This window comes from Gobio gobio (genome assembly GCF_949357685.1).
Source record: "Gobio gobio genome assembly, chromosome: 14".
Lineage (NCBI taxonomy): Eukaryota > Metazoa > Chordata > Actinopteri > Cypriniformes > Gobionidae > Gobio > Gobio gobio.
The window spans coordinates 34,867,483-34,888,433 of NC_137107.1; the positions used below are offsets into that span (position 1 = coordinate 34,867,483).

At 38.0% G+C, this 20,951-nt stretch overlaps 1 protein-coding gene across 1 annotated transcript in view; it reads left to right on the forward strand.

The window, feature by feature from the left end:
- The first annotated feature begins 335 nt into the window (after window positions 1-335).
- The window catches only part of ulk1b (unc-51 like autophagy activating kinase 1), a 30,871-nt gene continuing 10,255 nt past the window's right edge, over window positions 336-20,951 (forward strand). The window contains exons 1-19 of the mRNA XM_079835319.1: window positions 336-971; window positions 1,384-1,476; window positions 1,568-1,609; window positions 8,491-8,523; window positions 8,983-9,019; window positions 11,053-11,226; window positions 11,585-11,658; window positions 11,744-11,845; window positions 12,494-12,552; window positions 12,668-12,750; window positions 12,883-12,933; window positions 13,686-13,774; window positions 15,377-15,545; window positions 15,681-15,741; window positions 16,277-16,366; window positions 17,368-17,502; window positions 18,226-18,368; window positions 18,490-18,567; window positions 18,779-19,008. Of these exons, the coding sequence (XP_079691445.1) occupies window positions 882-971; window positions 1,384-1,476; window positions 1,568-1,609; window positions 8,491-8,523; window positions 8,983-9,019; window positions 11,053-11,226; window positions 11,585-11,658; window positions 11,744-11,845; window positions 12,494-12,552; window positions 12,668-12,750; window positions 12,883-12,933; window positions 13,686-13,774; window positions 15,377-15,545; window positions 15,681-15,741; window positions 16,277-16,366; window positions 17,368-17,502; window positions 18,226-18,368; window positions 18,490-18,567; window positions 18,779-19,008 (1,833 nt within the window). The 5' untranslated portion in view covers window positions 336-881. The remainder of the gene's footprint in view (window positions 972-1,383; window positions 1,477-1,567; window positions 1,610-8,490; window positions 8,524-8,982; window positions 9,020-11,052; window positions 11,227-11,584; window positions 11,659-11,743; window positions 11,846-12,493; window positions 12,553-12,667; window positions 12,751-12,882; window positions 12,934-13,685; window positions 13,775-15,376; window positions 15,546-15,680; window positions 15,742-16,276; window positions 16,367-17,367; window positions 17,503-18,225; window positions 18,369-18,489; window positions 18,568-18,778; window positions 19,009-20,951) is intronic.

The window sequence follows — 20,951 nt, forward strand, 5'->3', positions numbered from 1 at the left end:
GATCAATCTTTTTACACTGAGGACAATTGAGGGACTCAAACACAACTATTAAAAAAGGTTCAAACATTCACAGATTCTCCAGAAGGAAACACGATGCATTAGGCTAACTTTGTTGCGGTGTTCTCGGTGAATACCTGTAAATTATTAAAATGTATGAATTTGCAATAAATAGACAGTCTACTACTGACTTGCAGTCTACTTATATTAATATAAATATTACAAAATGATATTATTTAAAAAAAAATCCAACTCATTGCTTCATATCAGTTTAGTTTGCTAATGTTTTTATTTCTGTCACTGTGACACCGTGACAGAGCTTCCCTGACGTCAACACTGAGACTGGGTGAAATGATTGCGCGCATGCGCAACGCTGCAGACCTCGGCTAAATTGAGGTCTTTGTTGAGACCAAAAGACAAATCTTGTTCGAGCTTTTTCAGATATCTCAGGGATATTTCGCGAAAAGACAACCGTGTTGTATACAATCGTGAGCCTGGTGTAATCCCGAACACGAACTCAAGGATGTTAGCGTAGCTGACAACATCGGATGTACATAAACAAACACATCGCTGCCGTTTTAAGGTGGTATTTTTTTTATAGCGCAGCTTGATTTTTATGTATTTAACAAATACGACGAGCGGGTTTCCGACATGGGGGATTGTCATGATTTAAAGGAGTAGATCTCCGCTTCACCTCCAGGATATCATGAAAGAGGAGAGGAGTTATTGTATGGAAAGCCTGCCGATGGCACGCAGAAGTGGGGTTCAACTTTCCAGCTGCCTCGTCCAGACAGAGGAGAAGAGGGAAGCAGAAAGAGGATATTTGCGGGTCAGCTTTGTTTCACATAAATAGTCAGGCTGCAATATTTGGGATCAGGTCAGAGATGGAGACTGTCGGGAAATTCGAGTTCAGCAGGAAGGACCTTATAGGACACGGTGCCTTCGCAGTGGTATTCAAAGGCAGGCATCGAGAGGTGAGAAAATATCTGTTGAAAATGTTAACCGAATCATTTGCATACATTGAAAGATTAAAAAATGCATAAAAAGGTTTTTGTTTACCTACTGGTTGCAGAACTGACGTACCACCTTAAAGGCCTCGAGCACAGCAGATGGAGGCGAGAATATAAGAGATTAAATGCCCAGTAATATATAACAGAGAGATGTGGGATGCTTTAAAAGACCATTGCATATATATCCAAGCTTTAAATGAGGCATTTCCATTTTTATAAATGACAATAATTCAGAGAGATTGATTGTAAAGCGTTGTAGCACTCAATCTGACCGTAGACATGCACTGACATGTTGCTATATATATTTAACACAATATAAACGGCAAGATGGTTCTGTTTAACCTCTTAAAACCTCTTAAAAAATTGACATTTTCAGAAGCATGATTGGGAAGTTGCAGTCAAATGCATAAATAAGAAGAATTTGGCCAAATCTCAGACTCTTCTGGGGAAAGAGATCAAGATATTGAAGGTATGTTTTTGTTGTATAGGTAATACATTGCATTTTCAGGACACAAAATCGAGCATGAGTGTGCAAATTAATTTTTATTTGTGTTCTGTAGGAACTGAAACATGAAAACATCGTTGCATTGCACGACTTCCAGGTAGGATGATTTGTACATGGAATTACATTGCAGTTGTTTAGATGAACGTTTATCAATTTAACCATCTAAATAAGTGTTGTTGTTTTTAAACAAATATTTGAATAGTTATTGTGGACTAAAAATGGTTCAAATTTATGTTTTACCCAGAGTCTGTATCATGACTTCCTTTGCATTGATTCGTTAAAAGCAGTCACATGGTCTTCTGTTGACATGACATGTGCACTTGTTTTTAATGGCTCTGCTGCAGGGCATTGTGGGTATTGAAGTCTTGGTTACATGCACACATTTTAAATACCAGGAAGAGATACAAAGATATGTTTTCTCACTCAGTTTGGCATTAAGAGTTCATTGGCACTCAGTAAATGCTTTTCTTGCAAGAGTGAGACCTGTGTAGCCAGACTGGTGAAATGGTTACATTGAAGTCTTCACACGTTTTTCAAACACCTGGGTTCTTGCTATTTGCCCTGCCCTGGGGTCATTATGAGGTTAATGTGTCAGGCGTGTGTAAATTAAAGCCAGCAAGATTACAAAAAACTTCAACTTGTACCTCTATCCAATGCTTTGATGTGTCTCCTTTAATGCAGTATGGCATTTGTTTGACTAGATAATCCCCATGTTACTTAAAAATAGGATAATAATTTATAATTTTTTTAGTTGATACGTTTTTTAAAAATATATTATTTATAATTTTTTCAAAACATAATAAATATTAATAGTACGCTTTTTTTGATTAGTATCTGCGTCAGACAGGATTTTCTATGTCAAAACCTGCTGTGCTACCTCGTGATGGTGTCAAATACTGTTTAACTTGATGCTTCACGCAGGCCCGGCTTTTATGCTCCGAGAACGGATACTACACTAGTGATACAAAACACACAGGTCTGTTACGTCCCATTAAAAAGCTCCTATATTTCGTATTAGATTCATTTAGATTAATAATAATAACGGGTAATGGGCTTGCTGTAGGCTTGCTACGATAGTCGGTGTTGCCGGTGTTACCGGTGTTCAGACTAAACACCGGTTACATCACTTGCCCACCGTGGCACCGCCCACCGTCTTTTTGATTTTTTTTATAGTAATAAAATAATTTAGTTCAGTTAGAGAACAGACAATACAAATAAAAACTGAACGTATCTGCTTAATAAAGCAGGATCCGACCGTGAGTCTCGGCAGCGGCAGGAGTCATTCATCAGATTTAAGAGTGAGGAGCTGACTGAGATCATCGCGGAAGATTTGGTTTCAAAGCGAAACGTAAAAGCGCCTACTTAAGGGAGTTTGTCATTTGTTTTGTTGTTGTGTTTTTCATTAAAAATAATAGGCTAATGAACCCACAATTCAAGCAACCCGCAGCCGAATTGGCGCTAATGTAAAACCGAAAGTAAAATGTGCACGGCCGCACAGAGCGCGCGTTGTTTACTTTCGCCTGGCTCCGCAGTGCGAGCCTCCGCGCTACGCTGACTGCGCGCATTTATTTTTGCCGCGCGCACCCTCGCGCTCGTGCGGGCGCGTCGAGTATAAACAAAGCTTTATGGACGAACTGTTATTCATTCATGGCGTGCATCTCAATCATAGACTGATCAATGCTTGATCAGTGCCCTGACTACTGAACTAGGGAACTGATTGAGACGCACCCATGGCCACACAGAGCGCGCATCTACAGACGAGCTGTCATTCACGGTGTGCGCGCACTGGCACGTTTTCAGTTCAGAGCGGTCGTGTGCATGTTACTTTCGGTTAGATAGAATTAGTGATTTAAAAGCCTCCGCCGGTGATACCGGTATTACCGGTGATGTCACACATCAATTAACCGGTGGGGAAATTTCCTCACCGTCACATCCCTAGCTTGCTGCGATAGGCATAACACAGGCATAACACCGGTTACACCACTTGCCCACCGCGGCGCGGTTTTACTACAAATAAAAACTGAACGGTCTCTATGTAAAAGCACCGATTTAAGTGAGTTTGTCATTGTACTGTTTTGTTGTTGTGTTTTTCATTTAATAATAATGGGCTAATGAACCCATCATTCAAGCAACCTGCCCCCTAATTGGCGCTAATTCGAAAACGAAACTAAAATTCGCCAAGGCCGCACTCATATTCATTGACGGCCCCACACAGGGTTCCCACTCGTCCTGGAAAACCTTGAAAACCTGGAAAATTGGTGACAAAATTTCCAGTCCTGGAAAACACATGGAAAATGAGAGAAAATGTAAAATGTCCTGGAAAATCTTGTTGTTGTCTGGGAAAATTCTTTAAAAAAAAGTTATTCTTTAGCCGAGTATAAAGAGTTTATCGCTGGCCCAAACAATTAGCGCTAGTTGCAGAAAGCACATGTTCAGGAATGCTGAGTTTGATATGTGTGAGTAATAATGAATAATGCTGTTTAGTCTTGTGTTGCCACTCTCAGCCGTTAGCTAATGCTATAACTGCTAAAATGTATGCAGTCAATGTTAACTCGTAAGCTGCTACCTAATCACATAATTTTGATATAAAGTCACATTTGTGTGTTATAAAGCCAGAATTGCAAGATATAGTCAGAATTGCGTGATATAAACTCGCAATTCTGACCTTTTCTTCACAATTGACTTTTTTGTGCAGTTGCGAGTTTATATCTTGCAATTTTGACTTCTTTTCTCAGAACTGTGAGATCTAAACTGCAATTGCAAGTTATAAAGAAAAAAGAAGTGCGACAATTTTCGCGTTTATATCAAAAATATGTAAACTCGCAATTGCGAGAAAGTCAGAATAGCGAGATAAAAAGTCACAATTATCTTTTCTTTCTATTCTGTGGTGTAAACAAGCTTCCATAGTCATAATGTATGATTAAGAGCTCATATTGAAAAATGCTGGATTGTTAAGTAATGGCAATAAACTGTACGGCTTTTAAAGACTTAGAAAGCAATATTTGGCATGATCCTTGTCTTTTATTTCCGCCGTAGTAAAATTGAAAATGTCCTGGAAAAATACTGGAAAATGGTTGCTGAAAAAGAGTGGGAACCCTGCCCACAGCTCGCACTGTAATGTGACGGTGAGGGACAATTTTCTCACCGTCACATCCCTAACAGGGAGAAAGGCTAATACATTTTGATTCTATTATTCTATTTTCTGCAATGTTAAACGAACGCAGCTTAACCCAAAATGCAAGCTCAGGCATGCGCTTCTTCCATATAAGCTCATGCAGTTGTGTGCTTTAGACAGAGAATACTCTGTTGCAGGGAACGCTAAAAAGAAGCAAAAGTAAAACAAGGTTGGGTTCCTATTCAACTGTCCATCCTATTAAAAACTGCTAGGCTATAAGATAATTGTTAAAAAAAAAAAAAAAGAGTATTGTATTTCACCAGATTTTATAGTGTAAACATATGCAGGCGCGAATGAAAACCACTTCGAGGGAGATGCCAGGTGTGCGCGAAAATATAAAAATAAAAAAATGAATATTTGAATAGCAACCCACCGAACGATTTATTCGAATATTCTGGTCCAGCCCTAGATATATACCAAGCAACTGAAGAACTTCCATATCCATGCGATTTACATAGTACCGTGGTATTTTTTGGTTAGCATTTACAGTTTACACGGAGGTTTGATGTTGCTTTTGTCTCCGCTTCATTCTTGCCAGTTTTGTGAACGAAGGCTCACACTCTGGTGTTGCTTTTAAGAGCTACATCTCAAGTGTCTCATCATATTTCAGCCACATTCTTCTCTTATCTGACCTCTTCTCACATCTCCTGGAAAGTCACACCACTTTCTTCTGTGGGGTTGACTGTCTGTGAAGTGAATAACATTAAAGATTGAGTTGAGTTGTTCTCCTTGCACTACCTTGGAGGCTAAAGTCTGTGAGCTGCCTGGCTCTTTGCCACACGTGACAAACTTGAGCTTGTTTGCGCAGGATGAACCTGGCAAGAGTTAATCTGGTCATCTCTCCCTCGCAAACACAGAAACAAGCTTTTCAGCCAGAGCTTATTTTTAGTGCATCAGAGCCATTTGGTTTTTAATATCAAAGAGAAATATAACCATTGACTTCCTACAGTTAAATGTGTGTAAATATAGAATCTTAACAGGTTCAGTAGCATTTCTGGTCAACTTTAGCATGCAAAATACAATGGTTGCTATTTTAAACAGGATGAGCAACAAAGTAATCGCGTATAAAATAACAAAAGTCCTCCCCAGAAGCAGTTAAGTAGGGTCTCTGCTGCATCTGTGGTAAAATTCAACATTAGCAGATCTCACGGGCTTGCTGTGTTCATAAGCAAAGCTCACTTTATCACCCATATGAGCATCAGTCATCTAGGCACCAAGCAGTCTGTGAGTGATGTTGGGCTTGTTGGGTTTTCCCAGCTGAATCGCCAAGCTCGTTCAAGCGCCGGTTGTCATTAAACAGTGATGTTTGGCCTACTTTCAGTCTGACTACGCAGCCAACTGAGGTCTATCTTCAGTGGCAGAAAGTAAAACTTTGGCAACGCTGAGTCAGCAGCATACGCCAGTCACGGATCAGCCGATCTGGCTGATTGGTTGCAGGCGGACACCAGAAGGGGGGAGGTCATATGTTGCTAAGTGATAAGGTTATTCTAAGTGGGCCTTTTTTCAAGAGGCCTAGGCCGTGGGCTCTGGAAATAACAGGATTATGGTGCTGTAAAAGCTGACCTTATAGCGCAAACAACCTGTCTTGTGGGACCTATAGCAATTGTCCGGATAATATTTAGTGCTTTGACCATTTCGGAGAATCCTATCTGACATGGTTTTAAGAAAATATCAAGCAATTGTTTAGTTTAGTCTGTTCATGTGTACTGAGGACAGTTCTGTTTTAATAGCTACTATTATTCCTGGTGTTAATATATGTTAATCATTGCCCTAAAGCCTATAGACTGGCATTTCTGCTTTGTTGTTGTCTGTATATAAGGATCACCACCAGGTTCAAAAACATTATTTAAAACAACATTTGTATTGGTGTATGCAAGGTTCATACTTAAAGGGATAGTTCAGCCAAAAATGAAAATTGTGTCATTTACTTGTTCAATGATCAAAATCTATGTTCGTTGCTTTCTTTCGTGGAACATAAACAAGAGAAAAAATTTCTTTGTGTTCGTTTGTCCATACAATGGTAGACAATTATTACCTAAATTATCTAAAATAAATCTTATTTTGTGTTCTGCAGAAGATGACATAAATAGTATTTCAGTTACAAAAGTATTTCAGTACTGGTCAAAAGTTTGGAAAATTCAGCTTTGCATCACACAAATAAATTATATTTTAAAGTATATAAAAAAACTAAAAAAACATTATTTTAAATTGAATAATATTTCACATTATCACAGTTTTTAATACCCACAGTCCCTAGCGGCAGCATATATAATTTGTAACCAGGGCGTCTAGCAACTCTCCGTGCTTGCGAGCTTGAAAAACCAAACTCTAGTCAGGCCAATCACATCGTGTATAGAGTCGGTGGGCGGGCTTAACTTAATGACGGCAGAGTTGCGGCGGTTCCGCGTGCTACTTGAAAACAAAGAAGCTGGCGAACAGCGGACTTTCCAATCGGCTTTGGCCGCGACTGTGGAAGACTTGGAGTTAAGTTAACCCTGAAGTCATTCTTAAAATAAGAAGATGTGTTCGGAGTTTTGCCGACCGGATACGGCAAAAGTTTAATCTATCAACTAGCTCCGCTTCACCTTCTTTGTTGCTATGGTTAGTTGTAGCGCTATCCTATTGCGTGCAGAGGGAATTTGAAAGACAACCATTTATCCCGCCCCGGATTGAGCCTTGCCAATTGTGTGCTCCCATACCCAACATCTTGATGTGGGTCTGGCTTGTCAGGCTATTCTAATATCAGATTATATAAAATTGTACATTCTCATTTTTTTATTTTTACATTCAGATTGCATTTGCTGTTCTATAACTCTCAATCTGGTTAATCTTTAAAAGCAGTAATAATTTAATAACACTTATATGTGATTAATATTAGACACTTCTCAAAATGATTATTTAATATTCATACTGCACGTTGTGATTACTAAATTCATTTGTAGCATTTAAAAGTAATCATTTTAGTGTTTGTATTTTTTTTTATATATATATATATATATAATTTTTTTTTATTTTTTATTATTATTTTTTTTTTCAATCTCACATTTTAATACTGGCTATTTTTTGGAATAGGCAGCTTATCAGTATCATCCAGAATTTGTATATAGGTTAACTTCCACTCAACTCATGACTCAACAGTACTAAGCTTAAGGAGATGACTGGTACTGTTCTTTGGACAATAGATGCTTGCGGATGAGTTCTTTTGTCTTTAACTCCCTTTAGAACCCCCTTTAGATCTTTAAGAACCCCCACCCCCGGAACATCCTAGCAAACACACAGAATGCTCTATATCCACTCAGAAACCTAAGCAGTTGCATAGTCACACTTTGGTAATCACCCATAACACCCTAGCATCGTGGTAAGCACCACTCACATTTCACAGCATCAGCACTATCAGTACTTTCTTGTGTTTAAGTGAGCTTCAGTGGTGTGCGCTGTGGCTGCCTTGCATAGAAATCTGTCACACCACACACGGTTAGCACATTGAAAATGCAGTGCTAACAAAGCGTATAACCTTTGCCCTTCCCCTGGCCTGTATTAGCCCATTATGACCAAGTGCAGAGAAAACACGCTCACGCCATATGTGGATTAGTGTCAGGCCACTACATTTGAAAAACACACAATACTGGTGCCAATGTCCACTGTTAACATGTTCTCATACATGTATATTAACAAGTGTAAAAGTCGACTTGAGAACATGTTAACAGTGGACAGTGGATATATATATATATATTAAAGTCAATGAACTAATTTGCTGTCATGGCCACCTGTGTGTCCCCTCATTACTCATGTCTCTTTTCTAGGAAACGGCAAGCTCTGTGTACCTAGTAATGGAGGTAAGTGGGCCTGTTTTCTGTGTCTTTTGTTGTTCATCTTGTCTGTCTTGTGCCTTGTAATGCATGCAATTAGCCATGCCCTGGGGCCAATGGAGGACAGTTGCAGTTGTTGATAGCACAACACCCTTAGGCCTAAATTCAGGGTTTTTTGTGCAACACAGAGGAATTGTAAAGTTTTTAAAATCGCTATGAAATTTAACTTCCTGTAAAGGCCATGCTACCATGTCAGTTCTTAGAAAAGCTTGATGGAAAAGCAATGAGACCACTGGGAAACCCATCAGCAGTGGACAAAGAAATAATGGCCCATCTTTTCTGAGTGGGTTGTTTTAATATGCATCTGAATCGTCTCTCTGCATGCAATGAACTAAGCCCCATTCAGATGCAGGTTTTGTCATACAGCATTGTTGTGTGGGGTTGTTGTTCAAAGTAAAAAGATCAATGTTCTTTCTTTAACTGCAGTACTGCAATGGGGGAGACCTGGCTGACTACTTGCACTGTAAGTGAGACATTTAATTTATCATGCTTCGACCTCATTTCTTTAGTAAATTGTGTGTTCATTCTTGATACATAATTATTAGTTTCAAGATTGCAATAAAAATGCAAAAAGAACATCTGCTTTCTTTTAGAGTAGAGAGGCTCGTCCTAGCTTTAAATGCTGCAATTATTTGCTTGCGTGATGAAACAAATTAAATCAGTTCATTTCAAAAGCATGCAAAAAGGCGAACTCAGGAAGTTAGACCAGAAGGGTTTAGGGTGTGTGCATGTGTGTTTGTGTATGTATGTTTTGTTTAAAGCGGGTCTGAGGAAGCTGTAACTGTTGACTGCAGTGTATTTTCAGAGGAAGTATTTGCTCTGGAAATTTCAGACAAAACCATGTTTGTTCTTTATGGAATCTTGACATTTCAGTTCAGATCAGACCGAGAGGTTGAAAAGAAGTAGGTGAATCACAACAGTATTGCATTGCTTATATTTGCAGTGTGTATTAACTCATTTGAGTTTATAGACAACAGCTTTGCAGTGCTGTCTTAGTTGATATGCATTGCACTGTGGAAGGATTGCATATTCAATTTGCCTGTAAACATTTTTAAAGGTCGTCATATGCACTCTGTAATATAAACAGTGGAGTCAGGGCCATTATCTCTATTTTTTGCCTTTTGATGGTATGCTATTTATGTATTTGTTCTTAAAGGGTTAATTCACCCAAAAAGGAAAATTCTGTCATTAATTCCTCACCCTCATGTCGTTCGACACCCGTAAGACCTTTGTTCATCTTCGGAACACAAATTAAGATATTTTTGGTTGAAATCCGATGGCTCAGAAAGGCCTCCAATGGCAGCAACGAAATTTACACTCACAAGACCCATAAAAGGTACTAAAGACGTCATTACAAAGTCCATCTCACTACAGTGGTTCTACAATCATTTTATGAAGCGACGAGAATAGTTTTTGTGCGCAAAGAAAAAATCCAAATAACGACTTTATACAACAAGTTTTTGTCTTCCGCCTGGGCTTTTGACGTGAACTCACAAAGCACCACGACGCATGCAAATATAATTGTAGAACCACTGTAGTGAGATGGACTTTGTAACGACATCTTTATTACCTTTTATGGGTCTTGTGAGTGTAAAATTTCATTGCTGCCAATGGAGGCCTTTCTGAGCCATCGGATTTCAACAAAAATATCTTAATTTGTGTTCCGAAGATGATCAACGGTCTTACGGGTGTCGAACAACATGAAGTTAAGTAATTAATTACAGAATTTTCATTTTTGGGTGAACTAACCCTTTAAATGTCTTAAATTATGTATTTTTGTCAATGAAATTTAGGGATGCACCGAAATGAAAATTCTTGGCCGAAGCCGAATAATAATAAAACACTTGGCTGAAGGCCGAAGCCGAATACCAAAATTTTTATTTTTTATTTTTTTATTTTACTTATTTTGCCAATTTTTTCACATTCGAATAAATTAAATTGTAAAAATGTGCTTTTTACTATTTTGTCTTGCTTTTTTTTTTTTTTTACGAAAAATAAATTAAATTTTTTAGCATTTCAGCAGACATACAAGTTATATTTCATTTTTCAAAGCACAATATAACTTAAAATACACCAACAAAAAAAAAAAGCAATACTTTTTTTTGCTTTCTCGTATATTATGTGCAGTTCAAGAGTTCGAATTTGCGATTTCATTTACTCTATGTATTGGGAACAGTGGTACTGACCACACATTTTACAAGATAAGATATTTGTGAATGCCCAGGATCTGTTGCGCACCAAATCCTCTGACATCGTCTGGTCAGTCATCTCTCCTTACCATCGTCACGTGATAAGTGAAATCTGATGGACTGTAATGTAACCGACTACCGCAGCAAGCCTAACCATGTGTCCGTATAATGCGTACTCGTTTTCTGTGCCTTTCCGAATTCCAATTTAGACTTCTGGCACTAGCAAAATTCTACACAAAAAGTATTGTATTATCAATATGAATCGCCTAGCCCTAATGAACTCATCTTTACTCTAATGCTCTTTCAGCTAAGGGCACTTTAAGTGAAGACACCATCCGAGTATTCCTACAGCAGATCACAGGGGCCATGAGGGTCCTTCAGGCCAAAGGTATCATTCACAGAGACCTGAAACCCCAGAACATCCTGTTGTCCCATCCTGCTGGCCGAAAGTCCCACTTTAACAACACGTGCATCAAGATAGGTGAGTGAGTGTGCATGCCTGTATTTATGCATCTGATGTATTGTTTTTACAACTTCCAGCATTAGAAAATCTAGATACCACATCCATATGCTTGAGGAGGTCTGTGATGTTTGCATATTAAGCCTTGTTTTAATGGTTGGTTTGTGTTTTCAAAGACTACAACCTGAATTGCTTTTGCCCAGTGATAGAATTATGTTCAGTGATATGGAAATATATTACTGTAATGAATAAAACAATATACTGACTTCTAAAGCCACTCTTTGTAATGTCTGTTTATGATTTAACAGCATGTTTGCCATTACCGATAGTGTATTGCTTCATCAGCACAGTTTCTAATATTTTATTTTGGGCTCATCAGCTGACTTTGGCTTTGCACGGTACCTCCAGAACAACATGATGGCCGCCACACTCTGTGGGTCCCCAATGTATATGGTATGAATTGTACATTTTCTTCATTTCAGACTTGGCTCATATACGTGCATCACTGTGATTATAACTCTGAAATGCTGTTCAACAGGCACCTGAGGTTATCATGTCACAGAACTATGACGCCAAGGCTGACCTGTGGAGTATAGGGACCATTGTGTTTCAGTGCCTGACTGGAAAGGCTCCATTTCAGGTATGCACCATTCTGTGAGCAGATGCACTTTGATTTAACTATTTAGTTGTCATTTTCAAGTGTGAGATATGATGCATCCATGCAATTGGGAAAATTACTTTTAGTGCATTAAAGGGATAGTTCTCCCAAAAATGAAAATTATCCCATAATTTACTCACCCTCAAACCAACCTAGGTGTATATGACATTCTTCTTATATCCAATCCAATCAGACTTATATTAAAAATATCCTGGCTCTTCCAAGCTTTATAATGGCAGCCCAAAAAAGTGCATCCATCCATTATAAAAATAATCCACACGGCTCCGGGGGGTCAATAAAGGCCTTCTGAAGCGAATCGATGGGTTTGTGTGAGAAAAATATCCATATTTAAAACTTTATAAAGTAAAATATCTTTATTCCGGAAGACTGTCTTCCATATTCAACTTACGAAGTGTGGATTACTTTTATAATGGATGGATACACCGTTTTGGTTTGCCATTATAAAGCTTTGAAAAGCCTGGATATTTTTTAATATAACTCTTGTGTTGTATTGTGTTAAGAAGAATGTGTTATACACCTTGGATGACTTGAGGGTGAGTAAATCATGAGGTAATTTTCATTTTTGGGTGAACTATCCCTTTAAGCTTGTTTTGATTGTCTGTCCATCAGGCCAGCAGTCCCCAGGACCTCCGCTTGTTTTATGAGAAAAATAAATCTCTTAGCCCAAAGTGAGTGCAAATCTTATTGAATTTGATTGCCAACAACACTTTTCAGTTTAGCCTTGAAGTACAGATTCTGCTAAACCGTTTGTAAAAGTCCCTCCCTTTCCATCTCTCTCTACAGCATTCCCAGAGAAACTTCCAGCCATCTCAGACACCTGCTGCTTGGCCTTCTGCAGAGGAACCACAAGGACCGAATGGACTTCGGTCAGTATCCTGAGTGTCTATGCCCACTAGTTTTGATGCGGTTTGTTATTTATAAGTTTAGTTTTGGCAATGGTTTTGTTATTCACCATGCAGTCTTTTTGAGCTAATTGTGAAATCTTTCTGTTTTTATAGATGAATTCTTCAGACACCCCTTCTTGGAGGCAAGCTCCTCTATGAAGAAGTGTGAGTTATTACACTGCCATTTTAAACAATTTTGTTATTCTATTTTAAATGGTCAGTAAAAGGAGATGCTTAACCTTCAGAACATGTTTAGAGTCAAATCAATTTTATTTAAGCTGTTTTTTTCTATCAGGTTTGCATCATTGGTACTCAAATTTGGTTTAGATTCTTTTCAATAAATATGAAATAAGCATCAGAATTAAATCAACCAAATTTATCAATACATGTTAAAATATTTATAATAATTATGACATAATTAATTATAATAAGTACAACACCAGAATGGGTAACAGGGTAAATTAGAGGGTAGTAAAACTGGGATCAAATTTTGGATTGTAGCACCCTGTTTGTAGCAAATATTTTTTTCGTACAGTATTTTTACTAACATGGTTCAATGACAAATGCAGTCATCATTACTTGTCTTCTTCCCACCATGTAGAAAGGGTCTAAATGTTGTTTGGCTGTATTTATTTATTGGGTTACAGGGTTGCAAAATGTGGGACACAACGAGATATTTAGTTTTTGATCATTAAAATGCGTTAAATGTACTTTTTACTACAATGATTTGAATTTATTCTTTTTTATTGTATATGAACTTATATGATTGTAATTGTCGGGTGCAGTTGAGAAGGTTGAAAAGACCTTTAAAGTGGGCTGCTTAAAGTCATCGGACACCGTAGTGTGCTGCATTTACGGAAAGTACTATCCGTCTTCCGGGATATTAAGTATCTGTGTGTCTGTGTGTATCTTCACAGCTGCTCCAGTGACCGTGAATTGCTTTCCCAATTCAGCCTCTGCAAGCTCATGCAGCAGTTCTTCTACTTCACACCTGGCCTCTCCTCCTGTAAGTGCGTGTGTGTGTGTGCACATTTTTAATTAGAAAGATCAATGGCAGTTCATTGTGTCTGTTGCCGTGATAAGTGTTGACGTGTCAGGAGTTTGTCACAGACATGAAGATAAATAAGCACAGCAAGCAGCTGCCTCGTTGAACAAAGACACACTTTCTTAACATTTTATGGTGGCTTGTAACACTAATCCGTGATAGGAGCCACATGTTAATCAGCTCTGTATTTTGTGGCATTTTATGGGTCTCATGAGTGCTCAGTCAGGTCAGTGCTTCAAAAGCAAACAAATCATAATGTCACATTCCGTTATTTGAGGTCTATAAATGGTTAGAAATGTATATAATAATATTTGTTTATTATTATTGTTTATATTCACTGTTCAAACGTTTAGGGTCTTATGCTCACCAAGACTGGATTTATTTGATTAAAAATACAGTAAAAGCATAAAATTGTTAAATAATAAAAAAAAAAAACAGTTGTCTATTTTACAATGTAATTGTTTTTGCTTAATAATTTTGTGGAAACAATTTTTTTAGGATTCTTTAAATAGAAAGCTCTTTTTTTTTGTAAAAATGTCTTCGTTGTCAGTTGTCTTATTTATCAATTTAAGTATTCATTTCTTTCAAAATGAATCTTACTGAACCAAAACTTTTATACTGTAGAGTATGTATCCCTGAAGAATCTATATAAATTAAATGTAAGTATATTCCACCAAACTTAATAACTTAAAACTGTAATACTAATATTTTTGTAAATATTTGCTGTGTCAAATAGCTTTGTCAAGGCAGTAAAATTGTTATGAACTTTTAAGATCTAGGGAAATAGAACAAAATCATATATTTAATCATATATTTATTAAATTACTGCTGGATGTGAGCGGCTGAACACAAACAACCATTACGCATGGGTATAAGTGCCAAAAGGTTTTATTTACAAAAAGTCAAAACCACTAGAATGAGATGCAGTCTGAGCTATTTACAGTATATTTATTATATCAAGAAGACAAATCAATAAAAGAAAGGGTGAAAAAAAACTAATAACGCATGGAAAAGGAACCTGAGTGGCGCCAAATCAAAGAACAAATCAAAACCCAACAAAATAATTCCCTTATGCTTAATTCCTAAGCCCTCTAACCTGCCTTTCGAAAGAAAACTGAATTTGGCATACACATCACACTAACTAACCCACTCTATCTAAAGAAAACACAAAAGTACAAGGGGTGGCACACAATCCTTACCTAATACCTTCCTGTCTAACAATCATACACCACTACGTGCACCATGTATATTGCGTGACCTGCTTACCTGCCCTCTTTTCCCCAAACAAAAGAACATCGATTTCTAACAAAAAGCGGCATAAAGCACTGGTAACAAGTAGTAGGTTCACGCATTGACAGAGTGGGATTCAATAAAATAATCACGACAAAATAAGTGATAACCAAACAAGAACACACACACTGCACTTCTGTCAACAAAGCGTGCATTTATGATCTGTTTTATTCTTTAAAAAAAAGAACTTAAACATATTAGCAGAACTTTTTATTAACAGTGCAGGACACTTATGGTGTAACATTTGTTCTCATCTTCTTATATATTTTGTAGCAATCCCTAGCAGAGATCCAGCAAGTCCGTGCAAAGGCGTTAGCCTCCCCTACTCAGGACTCTCCAGGATATCTGCTGAAGGATTCGGGAGGTGGCGGAGGCGGCAGCAGTAGCAAGAACTCGTCTTGTGACACCGATGATTTCGTCATGGTTCCAGCTAATTTCCCCAGTAAGCCTGTGAAAATTTGTCCTGCAAGACTTTCCTTTCTTTCTCCCCACTCACAAAAACATTTTTGCCTTTCCTGATTAAGTGGGAATGCTGGGTATTAATCATCTTTTTTTTTCTCCCTGTCTGTCTTTGCAGGTGAGCTTACATGTGACATGCCGACAGGAAAGGTTATCCAGGACAGTCTGATGTATAGTGGGTAAGAGCTCAATTGAACTGTTTACAAATCTCTCAGAGAAGAATCTGTTTGCTACTTGATCATTAAAAGTAATCTATCATTTGCAACTCAATGCCATGTTTATTATAAACACTATTTTGTTGCAGAGATTCAATAAACACTACGACACCACACAATAAGCAATAAGCTATTCCTCTAGCCTAACTAACAGAGCATGATGCTAGAAATGCTGAGGTTGATGATTCCTTGGGATCAGACATTTATTACAAATGCCAAATCTGTCGAATGCATAAATGTAGATGTAAACTTTAATAATGCCCACAAACAGCATTGACCGTGTGTGATACTTTTTTCAGGATTCTTTAGTAATAGAAAGTTCAAAAGAACAGCCTTTTGAATGATAGTGTATAGTTGGTTGTACAGCTGAAATAATACGATTTTCAGTTTGATATGATTTAAATGGAGTTAAATTCTTTCACTAATTAACCATGCTAACATCTTCTAATCGTCTGGAGTGAATCTACTTCTAACGTTCTCCATCTCTGTCCTGCTTTAGGAGTTCTCTTCTGGCATCTGGAGGTCATTGCAGTCAAGTTAAAACCCCTCCACGGTCTCCCTCCTACAGCAGCTCTCCAGGACCCAGCGGGTAAGAACACAGCAGGATGAACACATAGTGCTTAAAAGAAAAGAAAAGAAAACAGAATAATTATTTAATGTCTGGGCATCTTGGCTGCTTTTTATAAGTAAGTGGGGTTGACCAGTCAAATCTCTTTTTCTTTTCTTTTTTTTTTTTTGAGGTGGGGGGGGGGTGCTTTAAATACTTAAATAATGGAAAATAGTTGAAAATGTAATATGTAATTTTAAATGGAAATGAATAAATAATTTGTTAAATTAAGTTTAGTCAAATATGAATTTTGAAATATGAAATATGAACACAAGCATATCACAAGTTATAACAAATTATCGCAAATAAATAATCCATGCATTGGCTAATTTATTAAATCTATTGTCAAAAAATATTGTGATTGTGTGTTAATGAGTTCAAAGGGAAATTATATAAAAACATTATATTAATCATTGTGTAGTAGTATTACATATTATGATTTAGAGACCCACCTGTACATTTTGAAAATCCCTACATGCAAGTTATGAGTATAAACAATAGGCCATTTTCAGATTTGCACATTTCTACATGTAGCTACCAAGACTGTTTTTCTCCTGCCTTGCTAAGGCTAATCTTTTCACTGTTTGATTTCTGGGTCATTGAAGATCGGGGCCTTGGCCACAAGGGAAATGAGTCCTAGATTGGCACAAAGATTGCATCTTTTATGGGCACAGATCGTCCTGTTCTCCTTCATTATTAAATGTAGCCCATGAAACTCACAGCCACACACAATAGGCATAGGCCACAGAACTCTCTGAGACTCTCCCTCTAACTAATTTGTAGTTCCTATCCAGAAATGTCCTGTGAGATTTTAAATTACTTTACTTTATCGGTGGGAGCTGGAGAATATGCTGATGTCAGTGCTTTTATGTTTTACCATTTTTCTCTGTCTGTCTGTCTGTCTCTCTCTCTCTCTCTCTATTTATTCAATCACTCCATATCTTTGGCTCTCCCTCTATGTGTTATTTCTGCCTCATTCTCAGCAGGCCGAGTGAGTTTTCTGGGAGTAACTATGGCAACTATGGGCAGTCCATACCCATTCCAGTCCCCACACAGATTCACAACTACCAGCGCATGGAGCAAAACCTCCAGTTCCCAGGTCAAGAGAGCTCTCCACGGTAAGTGAAAGCACATCCTTTTATACTAAGGGCAAAATTCCCTATTGAAATTGGAATTTGAAAAGAGTGCAACTGACAGGTTCCTGAAGTAAAAAAACTATAGGGCTGGGGCAATACACCTATCTCCCGATTCGATACTATCACGATACTTGGGTGCCGATATGATATGTATTCCGATTTTTAAGAATTAAAACATCATGTGACACGCATAGATAACAACACATTTAGCTCTCTGTTGGAACAAAAGTGGGTAACTTCTGTCCACCTCGTCTATAAGCAAGGACTAAAATGAAGCAATTTAATTTGAATTCATATCGATTCTGGAATAAAAATAAATAAATTTAAAATCGTAAAAAAAAAAAAATTGCGATAGGTGAATCAGCCCTAATAACTTATAAACCTTTAAAGATAACCTTACTGTGAGCTATGAGGTTGTTAATCGATGATATTTGCTTATTTTGAAGATGTCCGCCTGCATTATTTCAACTTAATATTAAGATGTGTTTTACAGTGAAATTTGTGTTGAACAGCTACATTACCCATGATGCTATACAGGAAATTCCACCAATCAGAGAGTAGAAACAAGCAAAATGTGCCAAAAGATCTTGTTAACTCCGTCCACTCCCATGAATCAATCCCTGCGAGAAATGAATGGGAAAAAAAATACTTCCAGATCCAGATCCACAGTTTCTTTCTTTCTTTCTTTCTTTCATTCTTTCACAGATCTGCCACGGTCCAGCGGTGCAGTAGCGGGAGCTTTCTGGCCTGTGGAAGGACAGGACCTTCTCCTCCTCAGCCTGGTTCTGCTCTCACTTCTCGCAGACTGTCCACAGGAGGCGCAAAACCCTTCCAGCTCTCTCCACAGGGTGAGTGCCATTTTCCTTGGCCCCAAAGTCTTAGTCATGTCACTGTAGCTAAAGATGATTTAGGAATCATTGTGTTTCTCAACAAACTCTCTGACTCTCTGCTCTGCTTCTGTCTCAAAAGTGGGCACCATTCCTGAGTTGCCAGGCCAAGTTTGCCCAGCGAGTTCAGAAATGGTTCACAGGGGCTCTCGGGGTGGAGGTAAAATAATTTTCCCTCTGTTTCCACTCTTTTGTTGTTTTTAAAGGAACATCAGTATTTCATAGCCCAATTATTTTCCCTTTTGTAAATGTTGCATGTCAAGAAAGTGGGAAAACTATAGCTTTCCCAGAATATATATATATATGTTATCCATTAGTTTTTTTATTTTTGGATGACTTCTCTTTCACTCTTCCCGGCTGTGCCTGTTTAGAGACCAAGGCTCGGCCTCAACAGCAGGGTCTAGGCACGCGGCTCAACAGCGCCCCTTGTTTGCTGGAGGCGGCTGGTGGGTGCAGGCAGAAGATCAGGAAGCAGCATTCAGACCCAGTGGTAGCCCCTCAGGGAAACATGATGCCCTTTAGGACCCTGCACTCTTCACCCAGGCTTAGTGAACTTATGCAACGCAACCCCCTACCAACCATCCTGGGTTCTCCTTCCAGAGTAAGATCTTATTTCTGTTTTTTGTGCCCATGAGCTTCCAGTATACAGTCTTGTCCAAAAGTTTGGGATTAGTTCGATTTTTTTTTTTATGTTTTTGAAACAAGTCTCTTATGTACTAAAGCAGTGGTCGGGAAACTATGGCTCGCCAGGTCTCTCACCCTTTACCAACAAATGATCGATACAAAAAAATATAGAGAGAGACATCAACAGAGATCGGCTCTCTGCAGAAAAAGCAGCCAATTACAATTCCTTTGATGTACAGTACTTGATGAGGTTCAATACGTGCTTGTGAATTGCGTTTTTTTCGGTTTCGCATTTAATTAATTATTTTTCTAAAAATTCTATAATTTGCCTCCATCCCAATATACTGAACAACGCGACATACATTCACATCACACGTTAGTGGTGGAGTTATACTCACGGGACACTATAGTTATTCACAATCACCAAAGTTCATTATTTGCATGCGTTTTAAAGCCTTGCCGGTTTCATTCGCGTGCGCGGTTTTAACATGCGCTTTTCAGAGCGTGCGCACTAAAAGCCTGTCAAACACGTGATTACTGGACTAAGTATTTGTCTTACTGCGCTAATACTGTCAAATACACACAAGGTTAACATAAACACAGTTGGTTATGTCTAAAGTGAAAGTAAAATCGCAATCGTGTCTGTATATTAGATGCACGGAGGTCTTAAATTGACAACAGCGCAGTAGTGAACCCGTGGTCCTTAAAGGGACAGTTCACCTATAAAATGATGTCATTATTTACTCACTCTAATATTGTTCCAAACCTGTATTCATTTCTCGATGACAGAATTTTCATTTTTGAGTGAAACATCCCTTTAATGTTAATACAACAACAAAAGACAAAGAGAAAATCACTCACTGCTCTTGACTGAAAAACTAATACAGTAGCTTTAATAAGAATCAATGTATATTTTGTAGTGAAGTCTAAGTAGTGTTTTATTTTTACATTCATTTATTCATTCAATTTCATACTTAAATGCTGCTGTACAGCTCTGAGCTGCCAGTGTAAATCTTTATATATATGTATTATATATTATCCAGTACACTAGGAATGTGTAAAAGGTTTTTTTAAGTAAAGTTTTAAGTTTAAGTAAGGTTTTTCAATTCTTTTAAGTAAAATAATGACAAGTATTGCAATAAAAAAATAGTCTTTTTTCTCCTTAACCTCTTGCTGTTCCTGTCGCCTAAGAATAGAATAACAAAAAAATTATGTAACAAGCCATCAGAACCGAACCGAACCGAAAACCGGGTATGTATTGAACCGTGGACTAACTGTATTGTTGCATCCCTAGTAAGCACTGTGCTCTCTCTCTCTCTCTCTCTCTCTCTCTCTCTCTCTCTCTCTCTCTCTCTCTCTCTCTCTCTCTCTCTCTCTCTCTCTCTCTCTCTCTCTCTCTCTCTCTCTCTCTCTCTCTCTCTCTCTCTCTCTCTCTCTCTCTCTCTCTCTCTCTCTCTCTCTCTCTCTCTCTCTCTCACACACACTCACACACACACATTTGTTTTTGTGAAATGTGAGGACATTCCATAGGCGTAATGTTTTTTATACCGTACAAACCGTATTTTCTATCCCCTTACACTGCCCCTGCCCCTAAACCTAGCCCTCACAGGAGACTGTGCAGTTTACTTTCTGTGAAAAAAACCTCATTCTGTATGATTTATAAGCATTTTGAAAAGTGAGGACATGGGGAACGTCCTCATATTTCACCCTCTTTTTGTAATACCAATGTCATACCCATCATTATACACATTTGTGTCCTGATAATTCACAAGAGGATTTATACTCATCAGTTGGTAACTCAACCTTACAGTGAAAGCCCTGCACAATTAATTCCATATTGCAGCTTTTTTTATTGTTTGAAATTATATTACAATATTTTAAAATGTAATTATTCCTGTGATGGCAAAGCTGTATTCTCAG